This window comes from Carassius auratus, chromosome 3 (genome assembly GCF_003368295.1).
Source record: "Carassius auratus strain Wakin chromosome 3, ASM336829v1, whole genome shotgun sequence".
Lineage (NCBI taxonomy): Eukaryota > Metazoa > Chordata > Actinopteri > Cypriniformes > Cyprinidae > Carassius > Carassius auratus.
This window is the reverse complement of record NC_039245.1, coordinates 25,996,714-26,010,621: the sequence shown is the minus strand read 5'-3', so window position 1 is coordinate 26,010,621 and position 13,908 is coordinate 25,996,714. Positions and strand designations below refer to the sequence as shown.

The following is a 13,908-nucleotide window of genomic DNA, read 5'->3' as shown; positions in this document are numbered from 1 at the left end:
GTTAAGTCATAAAAACACACACTCAATGCACAGCACACCAAAGCTGAGAAAACAGAAAGAAAGGTGATGCTGTTTTTGTGTTTCTTATGCATCTGCACAGAAGGAATCTAGTGAAAGCTGTCTGGATCCCTGACGAAAGACTAGTGGAGCTGCAGTCACCAGCAGTGAGTCTGTGACAGGCATCGAATGAGATATCATCTCCATCTGTTCGTAGGCCACTCTTAGTAACTATGCCATGTTTTGCAGGGGAAGCTTTGGCTGACGATGAGTTTTTCAGAGAAGCACTCCTGAAAAGGCTCTTTTCCTTATTGATTGTGTGAGTGGACACTTTCATACTCTTATTTATATCAGTTTTAAGTAATTTTATGTCATTGTAACTATATTTTAAGTGGAACATTTACTGGACTGAAGCAACTTAAGTTTCATTTAAATTGCTTTACACTATTGACAAAATGTGTGAGTTTGAGTTCAAAACCACTGTGAAAAAGAAGAGCGAAACGTACAATAAAAGTGCACCTTTAAACATACGCAAGTCTAATTTGTCTTCTTTAATTTAGGTTTTTTGGACATTTGGAAAGGCTTGGGTATGTTTGACCTCAGGTAACAGTAATGTGCTTGTTCTTAAAGGGACACTCCACCCTAAAATTTACTTTTTGTCATTAATTACTTACCCTAATATCGTTCCAAACCCGTAAAAGCTCTGTTCAATTTAAGATATTTTCGATGAAAACCTGGAGGTTTGAGACTGTCCCAAAGACTGCCAAGTAGGGGTTGCACAACTAGTGATTTCTGCTAGTTGATTCCTTATTTAAAAAAATACTCGAGTTACTCGACTACTCGTGGTTCATGCTACTGTAAATGAAAAGACATTAAAAGTTCTTATCATTAAATGCTTATTAATTCATAGCCTTATGCAACAGTTACGTATGTAAATTGTCTTTATAATTATGACATTACATATTTACATTTTCATGTAACAGCCAGTATCTGTATCTGTATCTAACAATCACACAATTTTTTGTATCTGCATTAGGATACAACGTCATACAGTTACTTGATAAGACCGTCATGACTATCTTTTTTTTTTTTATTGTTATCACTGAACAAGTATGCCGTGTTAAACTAAAATAATTATTAATTTCAAAAATAATATTTATCATGCAAGTAGAGAGATGTCATGACAAACGTTTAGTGATCATTTGAACATGACTGAATCAATTCAATGTGCACATTTTCATTACGCAGAACTCTTTGAGCCAGTCTTTTTGTGAACTTCACTAAACAAATGTGCGTATGCCACACAAACCAACAAAAGATAAAGATGCAATGTAGGACTAAGTTGGTTATAAGTCTACTCTTGAGAGAGAACTGGTTTGGTTTTTGAGAGACTGAGACACGCAACGCGTCTGTTTGATTGGTGAGCACGCTGTGCTTATTCTATTCATTCGTATCATATCATAGCCTAAGTTTTAAATCATTGCCTTTTACATATATACAAATAATAGAATGAGTATGATGTATTATAATAGGGGATATTACTCTTGCAAAGCTCTGATTTCTGAGAGATGCACATTTCCACTGTCGGGCCAGTGCGAGCCAGGGCTTAAAGTGGGCTGGCGGGGCTCATACACTAAAAACTAAAGGTTCCTGGAGGCATCTTTTGGGGTTCTTCACTTCGCCTCACCGGCGGAACCCTCTGAAGAGCCTCTAAGCACCGCTCTAAATGGGGGTGGTTCTCTGAGGAACTTTCAACGGTTCCTGCAGGGATGGCCAGGAACCACCTGGGGTGCTTCAAGGCACCATTTCCCTAATTTCAGTTCTTTAATATTCACATGATCCCCCCCACCCCGGTTTATTTTTCATGCTATTGACATTTTTAATGATTTTAAAAAACAAACTGAAAAAATAAAACAAATGTGTATAAAACATAGTTTATTGATAAACAACAACATCCATTATCACCTTAGTCAATGCTGCACATCACAATCCCATTCATGGAAACATCAGTGTTAATACTGCTATAAACAACAACAACAAAAAAAACATTTACTTCTTGGAAAAATTATAAACAAATAAATGTGACTCAATTATCTTAGAACTTTAAAAAACATTTCATGTACCTAAAACTATGATACAATTTAAATTCAATTCAATTTTAGGCACAATGTAATTAATAGTAACATTTTCTTTCCCATTCTAAATTATGGAAACTGATTGGGAGAATTCACACAGGACATTTTAAGAAATTGATAAGCCTCAAGGTAGATGTATTTAGCTTAATAAACCAGTTTCTCAGCAGCGTAAGTTGTTATAGTTGGGTAAACTTCGAGAGCAGTGAATGGGAGAGTATCACAAATATATTTTTGCATTCTCATTTACTCAAATAGCAAAATGAAAAACTCTACAATAGCATTTTCACAACTTTCAAGCAAAGGAAAAAAAACTGTCAGAGACTGATAACAGCAGTCAGAAGAGAGAACAATGTCAGATTTAGCATTCCTCCCAAAGACTCTGGATTAGAAACACCCTTGCATTAGCATTGACTTTTTCTGTAATTTGATACATAAAATTAAATAAAATATTTACATTTATTCATTTAGCACAGGTATTTTTTAATTATCTTAAAAATGAGGAACACCACTGGAATTATTTTTGTCATATTAGTGCATTGTGGGCTAATTAAGTGCACAAAGTGTGTATAATGTGTGTGTGTATACACTAAATATGTATACACACATGGACAAACTCATACTTACCTCATCATATACAGTCCAGGACAGCAGGATCATCATGTTACAGGAAGGGCAATGTTAGAATTACTCTGAAAACAATAAAAAAAGAGAAAAAAAACTGTTAATAAACTAAATAATTGAATGTTTTAGAAGGGTTTCTGGTATGTGTCTGCAACCGTTCACTTATTTACACACCTGCAAAAGGGTCTGTTTATTGTCAGCCAGCATCAGACTTCAGCAGCTGTCTGTCCACTGCCTCACAGGTGTCCACTACAGAGCCACATTTCTTTATTAACTGCTGAATTCAAAAGAACACATGGGTAGTTTTTTTTAAATTTTTTAATTCATTTCATTGTGACAGTGTATACAGTCATATATAATTTTGGATTAGGCCAAGCTGAAACACTATTTCAATGTCAAATAAATAATTAAATACTTACATTGTGCTGCTCTGTGAACCCTTTGAGACTTTTAGAGAAGTCATACTGGATTTTCTGAGGAGAGAAAATGATCAAAACAAGTTTTATGTACGTTATGTCTAAATGAATCGAAAAATAGACTAAAAGCCTAACGTTACATGTACGTTAACATGGATGTGTAACTATTTAACAAAAGTAAACGACAACAATAATTTAGAAAAGTTAAAGAAAAAGTTAAAATGAATAAACGTAAACATTGTGTGTAAACCTAACTAATAATTATTGTTTGTAGTCTCAATTTCATCCCACAAAGTTGGAATGGTGTGAGAGTGTCACGGTTGGTAAACCGTGATCTCGGGTTGTTTACACTTTGTGGTGAATTCTGTGTGTTCTGCGTCTGCACTGATTAGTTGTGGGCGTCTCCGTTAATTGTATCAGCAACAGCTGCCACTCATTACTCATCTCCTATATAATGGCTTGTCTCACGTCTTGTGTTTGTGAGATCGTTGTTTCATGTCGTTGTGTTACCCCCGTCTGGCTTCTGTGTTAGTTTGGGTTTTGGATGTCTGTGTTTTCCCTAGAACCTCATCCACTCTCCGCACAATCACTCAGCCACGGACACTTACCTTCGGCTCTGTTCCCTGCAGTTCCTGTGCCACTCTCTCCTGCTGCCTCACGCCGTCAAGACCCGGACTCCTCACCTACACTCCACTACCAGCTGGATTTCTCACCTTCCACCGTCTCCCTGGAGTGTTATCGCCTCATCGTCTTTGTGTGTCTTTGTATCATTCTCAGCATCTCATTAAATCCTGTTAACTCGCATTTGTTTCCGGACTGTCTTTTCACCAGCCGTCACAGAACGATCTCACCCAACATGGAAGCAGCGAGCACCAACACCTTCACCGATTTCCTGCACCATAGCGTCAAGAGAATGGATCAGCAGCAGGAGAGCATCTCGAACACCGGACGCGCTGTCCAAGCGCTAGTGGCACAGGTGTCCAAGCTCACCCAGCAGATCCATCAGCTCACGTCGCCCACTGCGCCCATCGCCCCGCCTGCGCCGACCGTTCCCCCAGGGATTCCCCAGGACCACTTCCGGCCTGAGCAGCAACTTCCGGCGCCGGAGAGTTACGCTGGTGAGCCAACTTATTGCAGTACATTCCTTAACAAGTGCTCTATGCATTTTGCCCTGCAGCCCCGCACTTTCGCCACCGAAGAATCCAAGGTAGCGTTCATGCTCACACTCTTATCGGGCAAGGCTGCCTTATGGGGAACGGCGGTGTGGGAAAATCAGCATCCGTGCTGTGCCTCGTTCCACCTCCTTTCTGACGAGATAAAGAGAGTTTTCGACCTGGCCGCGACCGGCAGGGAGGCCGCCCATTGCCTCTCGGAACTCCGTCAAGGACATTCATCGGTCACAGAATATTCCATCGAGTTCCGTACCCTGGCGGCCGCGTGCCAGTGGAACGAGGCGGCGCAGTGGGATAGATTCCTGCATGGGTTATCCGACCGTGTGCAGCAGGAGATCTACCTCCTCGAGCTGCCCCCTACCCTCAACGAACTCATCGACCTGGCGTTGCGGGTGGAGGCCAGGTTTAATCGCCTGGGCCGCCAACACAGTCCTTCCAGACCTCCATTCTCTCCTGGTAGGGGGCGCTTGAGTCGAGAGAACACAGTCGGCTCTGTCGACGATCACGAGCCCATGCAGGTGGGTCAAGCTCGGCTGTCCCGGAGGGAGAGGGAACGGCGGAGGTCCCAAGGACTATGTTTATACTGTGGAGACTCTGATCATAACATCTACTCATGCCCGGTTAAAGGACCCAGCCCGGTAGTAAACCTGAGGCTACTATCGGGTGGGATCTCCGCTGAGAAGTCTTCAACTACATCATCGACCCTCCTTCCGGTGAAACTGCGGTGGAGAAATCAACATCATGAGAGTCACGCCCTTCTGGACTCTGGAGCCGAAGGTAACTTCATGGATTCTTCACTTGCACATCACCTGAACATTCCTGTCCTTCCTGTGTCTCTCCCCATCCATGTCACCGCACTCAACAGCCAGGAACTGCCTCCCGTCACCCACCATACTGAACCCATCACACTCATCACATCCGGCAATCATCAAGAAACCATATCCTTTTTTCTCATGGACTCCCCTGTTGCTCCCATTGTTTTAGGTCACCCCTGGTTGTCCAAACATAATCCACGAGTGGAATGGGGTTCGAACACTATCACATTGTGGAGTGAAAGTTGTCATGAGTCTTGTTTGGTTTCTGCCTGTCCTGTTGTTCCTGTGTCTGTCTTTCAGAAGGAGACCATGGCGTTGCAAAACGTGCCTGTAGAGTATCTGGACCTGAAGGAAGTGTTCAGTAAGTCCCTGGCTGCTTCTCTTCCTCCGCATCGTCCCTATGACTGTGCCATAGACTTAGTGTCAGGTAAATCTCCGCCTAAAGGCAAGTCATACTCTCTTTCTATTCCCGAGAGGGAGGCCATGGAGAAATACATTTCTGATTCCCTAGACTCTGGGTTCATCCGTCCTTCCTCATCTCCAGCGGGGGCGGGGTTCTTTTTTGTGGGTAAGAAGGATGGTTCTCTGCGACCTTGTATTGATTACCGGGAGCTGAACAACATTACTATTAAGAATACTTATCCATTACCACTCATGTCTTCAGCTTTCGAGAGGTTGCAGGGAGCATCGGTATTCACAAAATTGGATTTACGTAACGTTTATCATTTGGTCCGCATCAGGAAGGGGGATGAATGGAAAACTGCCTTTAATACCCCTAGAGGGCACTTTGAATATTTGGTTATGCCATTCGGGCTCTCCAACTCGCCTGGGGTTTTCCAAGCACTCGTGAATGACGTGTTGAGAGATATGGTAGATCAGTTTATATATGTTTACCTGGATGACATACTGATTTTTTCTTCATCTCTCCAGGAACATGTTCAACATGTCAGACGAGTGCTCCAGAGGTTACTAGAGAATGGGCTTTTTGTCAAGGCGGAGAAGTGCATATTCCATGCACAGTCGGTCCCCTTCCTAGGGTTTATCGTGTCGTCTGAGGGAATACGAATGGACCCTGACAAGGTAAAGGCTGTGATAGATTGGCCATCTCCAGATTCCCGTAAGGCCCTACAGCGGTTTCTGGGGTTCGCCAATTTCTATCTGCGTTTTATTCGTAATTACAGCCAACTAGCCTCACCTCTGACAGCCTTGACCTCCCCCAGTACTCCGTTCAGGTGGTCTGACGCAGCTGAAACTGCGTTTTCTAACCTAAAGAGCCGCTTTGTTTCGGCTCCCATCCTTGTCGCCCCTGATCCCACACGGCAGTTCGTGGTGGAGGTCGACGCATCAGAGGTGGGGGTAGGAGCAGTGTTGTCCCAACGTGCTGCTTCAGACGATAAGGTCCACCCTTGCGCGTTTTTCTCTCATCGATTATCTCCTGCCGAACGTAATTACGACATTGGCAATAGAGAGTTGTTGGCGGTCAAATTAGCGTTGGAGGAGTGGCGCCACTGGTTAGAGGGTTCAGGGGTTCCCTTTATTGTTTGGAGCGATCATAAGAATTTAGAAAACATTAGAACTGCTAAAAGACTCAATTCCAGGCAGGCTCGATGGGCACTTTTTTTCGGTCGTTTTGATTTTACCCTATCGTACCGCCCGGGTTCCAAGAACGTTAAACCCGATTCTTTGTCACGTCTTTTTGATCCCTCCGCCCGTCCCGTTACTCCTGAGTGTAATTTGCCTGAGAGATTAGTTGTCTCAGCACTCGTATGGGAGGTCGAGTCGAAGGTCAAGACGGCCTTAGAAGGGGTAACGCCTCCGTCCGGTTGCCCACCGAACCGCTTATTTGTGACGGAGGAGTTAAGGTCCGAAGTTGTCCGGTGGGGCCATTGTTCCAACATGGCTTGTCATCCAGGGATAAGTAGAACTAATGGGTTGGTTAGACAACGATTCTGGTGGCCACGTATGGCTCGCGACGTCCGCGATTTTGTTTTGGCTTGCTCCGTTTGTGCCAGTGGTAAGTCATCTAACCGACCTCCTGATGGGCTCCTTCAACCGCTGTCTGTCCCTTCGAGACCCTGGTTACATATCGCTCTAGATTTTGTTACCGCCCTCCCGCCCTCTAATGGCATGACAGTCGTTTTGACTGTAGTGGACTGGTTCTCGAAGGCGGCACATTTCATTCCCTTGCCCAAATTACCGACAGCCAAAGAGACAGCGGTTACTGTTTTAGATCACGTCTTTCGGCTCCATGGCCTCCCGGTAGACGTGGTTTCAGACAGGGGATCCCAGTTTATATCCAAATTTTGGAAGGAATTTTGCAAGTTATTAGGAGCGTCAGTTAGCTTGTCGACGGGTTATCATCCCCAAAGCAACGGACAGTCTGAGCGAGCCAACCAAGATTTAGAGAGGACGTTGAGATGTTTGGTCTCCAAGAATCCTTCTTCCTGGAGTCAACAACTCTCTGTGGTGGAGTATGCCCACAATTCGTTGCCAGTGTCAGCTACGGGCCTCTCTCCGTTTCAGTGTAGTGTAGGGTACCAGCCACCAGCTTTTCCCAGTCTGGAGTCTGAAGTCGCGGTCCCCTCCGCTCACGCGTTTGTCCAGAGGTGCCACCGCACCTGGACCAGAGCCCGTGAGACTCTGCTCCGGGTGAGGGAGCGCACTAAGGCCAAGGCCGATCGCCACCGGTCAAAGCCTCCCGTCTACGGCGTGGGTCAAAAAGTGTGGCTTTCTACCAGTAACATTCCATTGCGATCCGTTTCGAACAAATTAGCTCCCAAATTTATCGGCCCGTTCACTATCACCAAGATCATTAGTCCGGTGACAGTCCGCCTCAAACTACCTCCTGCGTACAAGAGGATACACCCCGCCTTTCATGTGTCCAAAATTAAACCCGTGTTTTATGCACGTATTAATCCGCCTACTCCGGTTCCCCCGCCGCCGCGTCTCGTAGAAGGGGAACCAGCATATTCGGTTAATCGTATTCTGGACTCGAGACAGAGGGGACGAGGATTCCAGTATCTGGTGGACTGGGAAGGTTACGGTCTGGAGGAGAGGAGTTGGGTACCTGCTAGGGACATATTGGATCACTCCCTTATTGATGAATTCAATCAGCAGGTAGGCCCTTCTGGGAACTCCAGGAGGAGTTCTTAGAGGGGGGGGGTACTGTCACGGTTGGTAAACCGTGATCTCGGGTTGTTTACACTTTGTGGTGAATTCTGTGTGTTCTGCGTCTGCACTGATTAGTTGTGGGCGTCTCCGTTAATTGTATCAGCAACAGCTGCCACTCATTACTCATCTCCTATATAATGGCTTGTCTCACGTCTTGTGTTTGTGAGATCGTTGTTTCATGTCGTTGTGTTACCCCCGTCTGGCTTCTGTGTTAGTTTGCGTTTTGGATGTCAGTGTTTTCCCTAGAACCTCATCCACTCTCCGCACAATCACTCAGCCACGGACACTTACCTTCGACTCTGTTCCCCGCAGTTCCTGTGCCACTCTCTCCTGCTGCCTCACGCCGTCAAGACCCGGACTCCTCACCTACACTACACTACCAGCTGGATTTCTCACCTTCCACCGTCTCCCTGGAGTGTTATCGCATCATCGTCTTTGTGTGTCTTTGTATCATTCTCAGCATCTCATTAAATCCTGTTAACTCGCATTTGTTTCCAGACTGTCTTTTCACCAGCCGTCACAGAGAGCCGTAGATGGTTGACAGTTAGTTTTGGGCGTACTCGGCCCAGCCCAGGAACTGGTTCCAGGAGTTCTGATGACCATGGCAGAAGGTTTTGAGGAATCGCCCTACCTCTTGTATCTTTCGTTCCGTTTGATCTTTGGATTGAGGATGGTATCCAGAGGAGACGCTTACGGTCACACTTAGGAGGGAGAAAAAGACCTTCCATACACTGGAAATAAATTGGGGTACACGGTCCAACACAATGTCCTTGGAGAGGCCAAACTTGTGAAACACCCAATTAAAGAGGAGTTCTGCTGTCTCCAAGGCTGTGGGTAAACCCTGTAGGGGAATGAAACGGCAGAATTTAGAAAATCTAGTGACTATTACCAGGATACAAGTGTTACCATCAGATGGGGGCAGATCTGTAATGAAATTCACTCTTAAGTGTGACCAGGGATGGTTGGTGATGGGTGGTGGATGCACTTTGCTGACTGGAAGATGACAGGGACTCTTGTAAGTAGCGCATTCGTTACACCATCTGACGAACCATCTCACATCTCCTGCCATGTTGGGCCACAAGAAGAGTTGTGTCAGCCCCAGGGTGGGCAGTGCCTAAGGAAGTAGGCGTGGTTAGAATGAGTGGAGTGCGTTGGGTCCGTGGAACATACGGACGTCCGAGGGGCAGCCCGGCGGAGCACCAGGAGGAGCTTGAATAGGTCCACTGAATAGGGCTAGAAATGAGTTGAGTCTTCAGGAGCATGGAGTCGGGACAGGGCATCAGGCATGATGTTACGACGGTGGGGTCTATAGGAGATAGTGAACTTGAAATTTGTGAAGAGAGCCCATCTAGCTTTGTGGGGATTTAGGCGCTTTGCTTCTCTAAGGTATTGTAGGTTCTTATGATCTGCAAGTACAGTGAACGGATGAGCTGCGCCCTCTAGCAAGGGTCGCCACTCCTCTAATTCTAACTTGGTAGCCAGCAGTTCCTGATTCCCAATGTCATAGTTCCTCTCCGCCGGGCTGAACTTCTGGGAGAAGGCGGCGCATGGATGGAGTTGAGGAGGAGAGCCCTGTCGTTGGGAGAGAACTGCTGTTAGAGGCATCCACTTCCACTACAAATGGGAGTTCAGGGTCTGGGTGAACTAGGAGGGGAGCGGTTGTGAAGGCTTGCTTTAGGGTGGTGAAGGCCTCAGTGGCGGCTGGAGTCCAGGACAGAGACTTGGGCTTATTGTGTAGGAGGTTGGTGATGGGACTAGTGATGGTACTGTAGTTCTTTATAAATCTAGGAAGCGTTGGAGTTCTTTGACTGTGGAGGGTTGAGGCCAGGAGGTGATTGCTTCTATCTTCCCCTCGTGGATTCCTGATTTAAAGATTATGTACCCCAGGAAGTGTACTGAAAATTGGTGGAAGGAGCACTTTTCGGCTTTGAGGAAGAGTTGGAATTGTCTGAGTTTAGATAGGATGGTCCTTACATGCACGCAATGTTCTTCCAGGCTCCAGGAGTAAATGAGGATGTCGTCAATATACACAATGACAAAGTGGTTGAGGTACTCCCGGAGAACTGCATGCATGAAGTCCTGAAAGATGGAGGGGGCGTTAAATAGGCCATACGGCATGACCCTGTATTCATAGAGGGCAGTAGGGGACATGGATGCCATCTTCCAATCATTTTCCTGGCATATGCTGATGAGATTGTATGCACTGCATAAGTCTAGTTTGGAGAATATGGTGGCTCCTCGTAGTTGTTCAAGTGCTGCTGGGACAAGGGGAAGAGGATACCGGAACTTGCTGGTAATTTAGTTAAGTGCACAATAATCTTTACAGGGCCGCAAGCCTCCCTCCTTCTTCACCACAAAGAAGAAACTTGAAGTGGCAGGGGAGTTGGATGGGACAATGTAGCCTTGTTTGAGAGCTTCCTCCACATACTCCTCCATGGCCTTCCGTTCTGGAATTGAGAGAGGGTAGATCTTTCGCACAGTCCCAGGGGCGATGAGGAGGCAGTTGTGAGGCTTTGTGAGGGCAGAAGACATCATGTAATTCTTGGTAGCAGGGGGGAATGTTGACAGAACGTTTCTCAGGAGGACTTTCAATGGAGGTTGTGTTCAAGGGTAAGTTTTGTTGGGGTGACTTCACTGGAGCTGGACGATTGGGGAAACATGAAAACATTCACCAGCTCATGGAAAGGGTACGGTTTGCTCATCCTCTGTATTGGTCCGATCTTCTGTAACAAACGGACTCATGGACGGAAGGTAAAATATCAAAAGGTTTATTTTAAAAGCAGGTATGTATATGAATGTGATGAGAAGCAGGTGAGATCCGGTGAGTAGGGTTTGGAAATCTCGGTTGGATATTAGCTTACTCTATATGGCAGGTGGGGTGACCAGATGGAGAATCCGTTGCACACACCTCGGGGATAAAGCTGGAGAGGAATACTTGGAAAGGTAAAATCGCTGGAGGATCGCTGGGGAGCTGGGTGAGCTGACGAGGTAATTGTGAACAGGTGCTGCTGATTAGTATTCAGGTGAGGTGGTGCGTTATGATTGACTGGGTGGTAAGCCTGAGCGACTTGTGATCGTGTCTCAAAATTAATTTGAATGTTTAATTAAGATACTTTTACAAAATATTTCTAAGTTAATTGTATTTTGGTTTTAGTATGTATGTATTTATTTAATATCAGCTTTATTTATACATTTTATGGATTAACTGTATTATAAATGCAATAGTGAAGCCTGTGAAACCGTGGTTTACAGTGAATTTACAACAGCTAAGGGGGTTATAGGCACTCCGCATCGCATCATGCCTAACAACACCTATGCCAATTTTCAATGTAATTATTTAATAATATGTGAAATGTTATTTTATGATATGCAAACAAAAGGATATGTGTAAATAATACATTTTTGATAATTAAAATCACAATAAAAACGTATGTCAAATAGATAAATCTTTAAATAGATCATTAGATTATCTAGGCTAATATCTCCTCAACTGACATGATTTTTGTGCTTATGAAAGTTGGTGGTTCACCTTTTGAACTGTTTGTGGAGAATGCCTTTTGTTGACTTGCTTTCGTGTGACATCCATCTTTTTTGTCCTGTTATGCTGCAGGTGAACTGCTGGACCACATCAGCATTATCAAGTCTTCAAGCTGGTCTGAAGGGGGTTTCCAGTTGGGTATAGCTCACTTTTAATATCCTGTACACTGCTTTCCTCAATGAGCATTTATGCAACGCCACATACACGCTGTCAGAGTAACCTGGTAGCTTTGCCCTTTGTCTCAAAGTTGAAGTCAAATAAGGGTTTGAGATGATTGCACTGCTGTTTTAAATGATCTGTTTTCTCAGCTTGTCCCTGTCAGGGCAGTGGAAGATTAGTTTTGATGTTTACCAACTGGACACGGTGGCAGAGTTTAAAAAGAGCCACCCTGGAAAGCCTTACACCCGTATGTATGTCTGTATTTGAACAATTCACTGAGATGAGTCTGCTGACTTATTACCTGTATTATGAACACACCGGATGAGTGATTGTCTTTTCCCTGCTGTGTTGGTTTTGTCATTTTGCCTTAGTTATACAGTGGCTGGATGGTACTGACTGCTGATTCATGCAGGAAAATCATTTGATGCTTTTGCAGTATTTAGCAGTGGAATGGAATATGCAAGTCATTCATCAAAATGTTTAATAACACGCTTTGGCCTCGTAGTATGATCTCTGATGTCACAGTTTTGATGGTCCTGTGTCTGATCTGCATGCCATGAAGCAGCTGTCCTTCCAAAGAGGGGACGTCCCAGTGACTTCTGCAGTGGTGGGTTCACAGTGACATCTCCTTTTATTGCTTCAGGGATTTCAAACTGCAGATAGATGTGTATTAAAGGATGATTTCTGAAACTAAAATTGGACTTTAAAAACATTTGAATCTCTGGGATCTCTTAAAGAGATAGTTCACCCAACACTGGATGATCATTTACTCTTCTTCATGTTGTTTCAAGAATGTTGGTAACCAAATAGTTTTGCTTGCCATTGACTTCCTTTTGGAAGTGGGACATTGTATAAAACATTGTATAAAATATCTGAACTTTGAACATAATTTAAAACCAAAACAACTAAGTCATACAATTTTGGAATGACACAAGGGATGAATAAATGATGACAGGATTTTCATTGGTTTGGGTCAAATGCCTCTTTATGTTGATTTTAATACAACACCATTAAGAATGTGTAACGTGCAAATTCTGTCTAGGTTTTATGAAGTTTTAGTTAGTTTCAACAATAAGGCAAAGAGAAAAGTGAGACACATTCACACTTTATAAGGCATGACTAGAACATAAACCAAATGGCAAACAGCACACCAGACAAAGCATGTATATTAATGTCATAAGAATGACATCAGCTCTTTGTATAGGTTTTTTTTTTCTCTTTTCGCTGCTCATACTCGTTATAAAACTAAGAACAAAAGAGGAGGTTGAACAGGGTTCTCATTTGCACTATATAAATGTGAGCCAGTGACAGTCAATCCTGTTCAGTGCTGAATCTCTGTCTGACCCTTTGCCATGTGTCTAGGGTGGCTACTGTTTTATCTTGCTTCATTCGGTAAGTGTGTTTTAAACGTCCAGCTGTAAAGTCTGTTTATGAGTGTTATCTGGGTCATATTTTCCATTGCTATCTATGCATCTGAAAGAAGTGCTTAATTGTATTTAATGTGCACTTAACATAATATTTGTAAAAATATTTGTACTTTCAGATAATATAATGAAATAAAAGACCACTTAAGTGTGCTTAAAGAAAGACCCTATTTTCGATTCCAATAAACTGTTTAAGTGAACTTTTAAAAACTTAACTTTTTTAATAATGTTGAAATTAAATGTTGAACTTTGACTCATTAAATCATGTTTTAATTATCTTTTGTCATGCTTTATAGTACGCTTATTTTGATGTGTTGACTAGCATAAAGTACATGTAAAGTATGTGATTTTAATTGATCTGTAGTGTTATTCAATATAATGTTAAAATTACAACAAAGCTTATATATTTTTCAAATTCATCACAAGTGTGTAATTAGAACCATATTTAAATACAATACAC

The 13,908-nt window shown here is 43.7% G+C and overlaps 1 protein-coding gene across 6 annotated transcripts in view; it reads left to right on the top strand.

Annotated features, from left to right (window-relative positions):
* The window catches only part of LOC113052575 (5-hydroxytryptamine receptor 3A), a 40,252-nt gene that overhangs the window by 920 nt on the left and 25,424 nt on the right, over window positions 1–13,908 (top strand). Inside the window, exons 3-6 of one of the 6 annotated variants that reach the window (XM_026216974.1) lie at window positions 101–164; window positions 247–316; window positions 11,938–11,998; window positions 12,174–13,416. In XM_026216974.1, the coding sequence (XP_026072759.1) occupies window positions 13,377–13,416 (40 nt within the window). In that variant the 5' untranslated portion in view covers window positions 101–164; window positions 247–316; window positions 11,938–11,998; window positions 12,174–13,376. Of the gene's footprint in view, window positions 1–100; window positions 165–246; window positions 317–8,426; window positions 13,417–13,908 lie in introns of those variants that run through there. The other 5 variants (XM_026216973.1, XM_026216972.1, XM_026216971.1 and 2 more) reach the window with 5 other exon arrangements.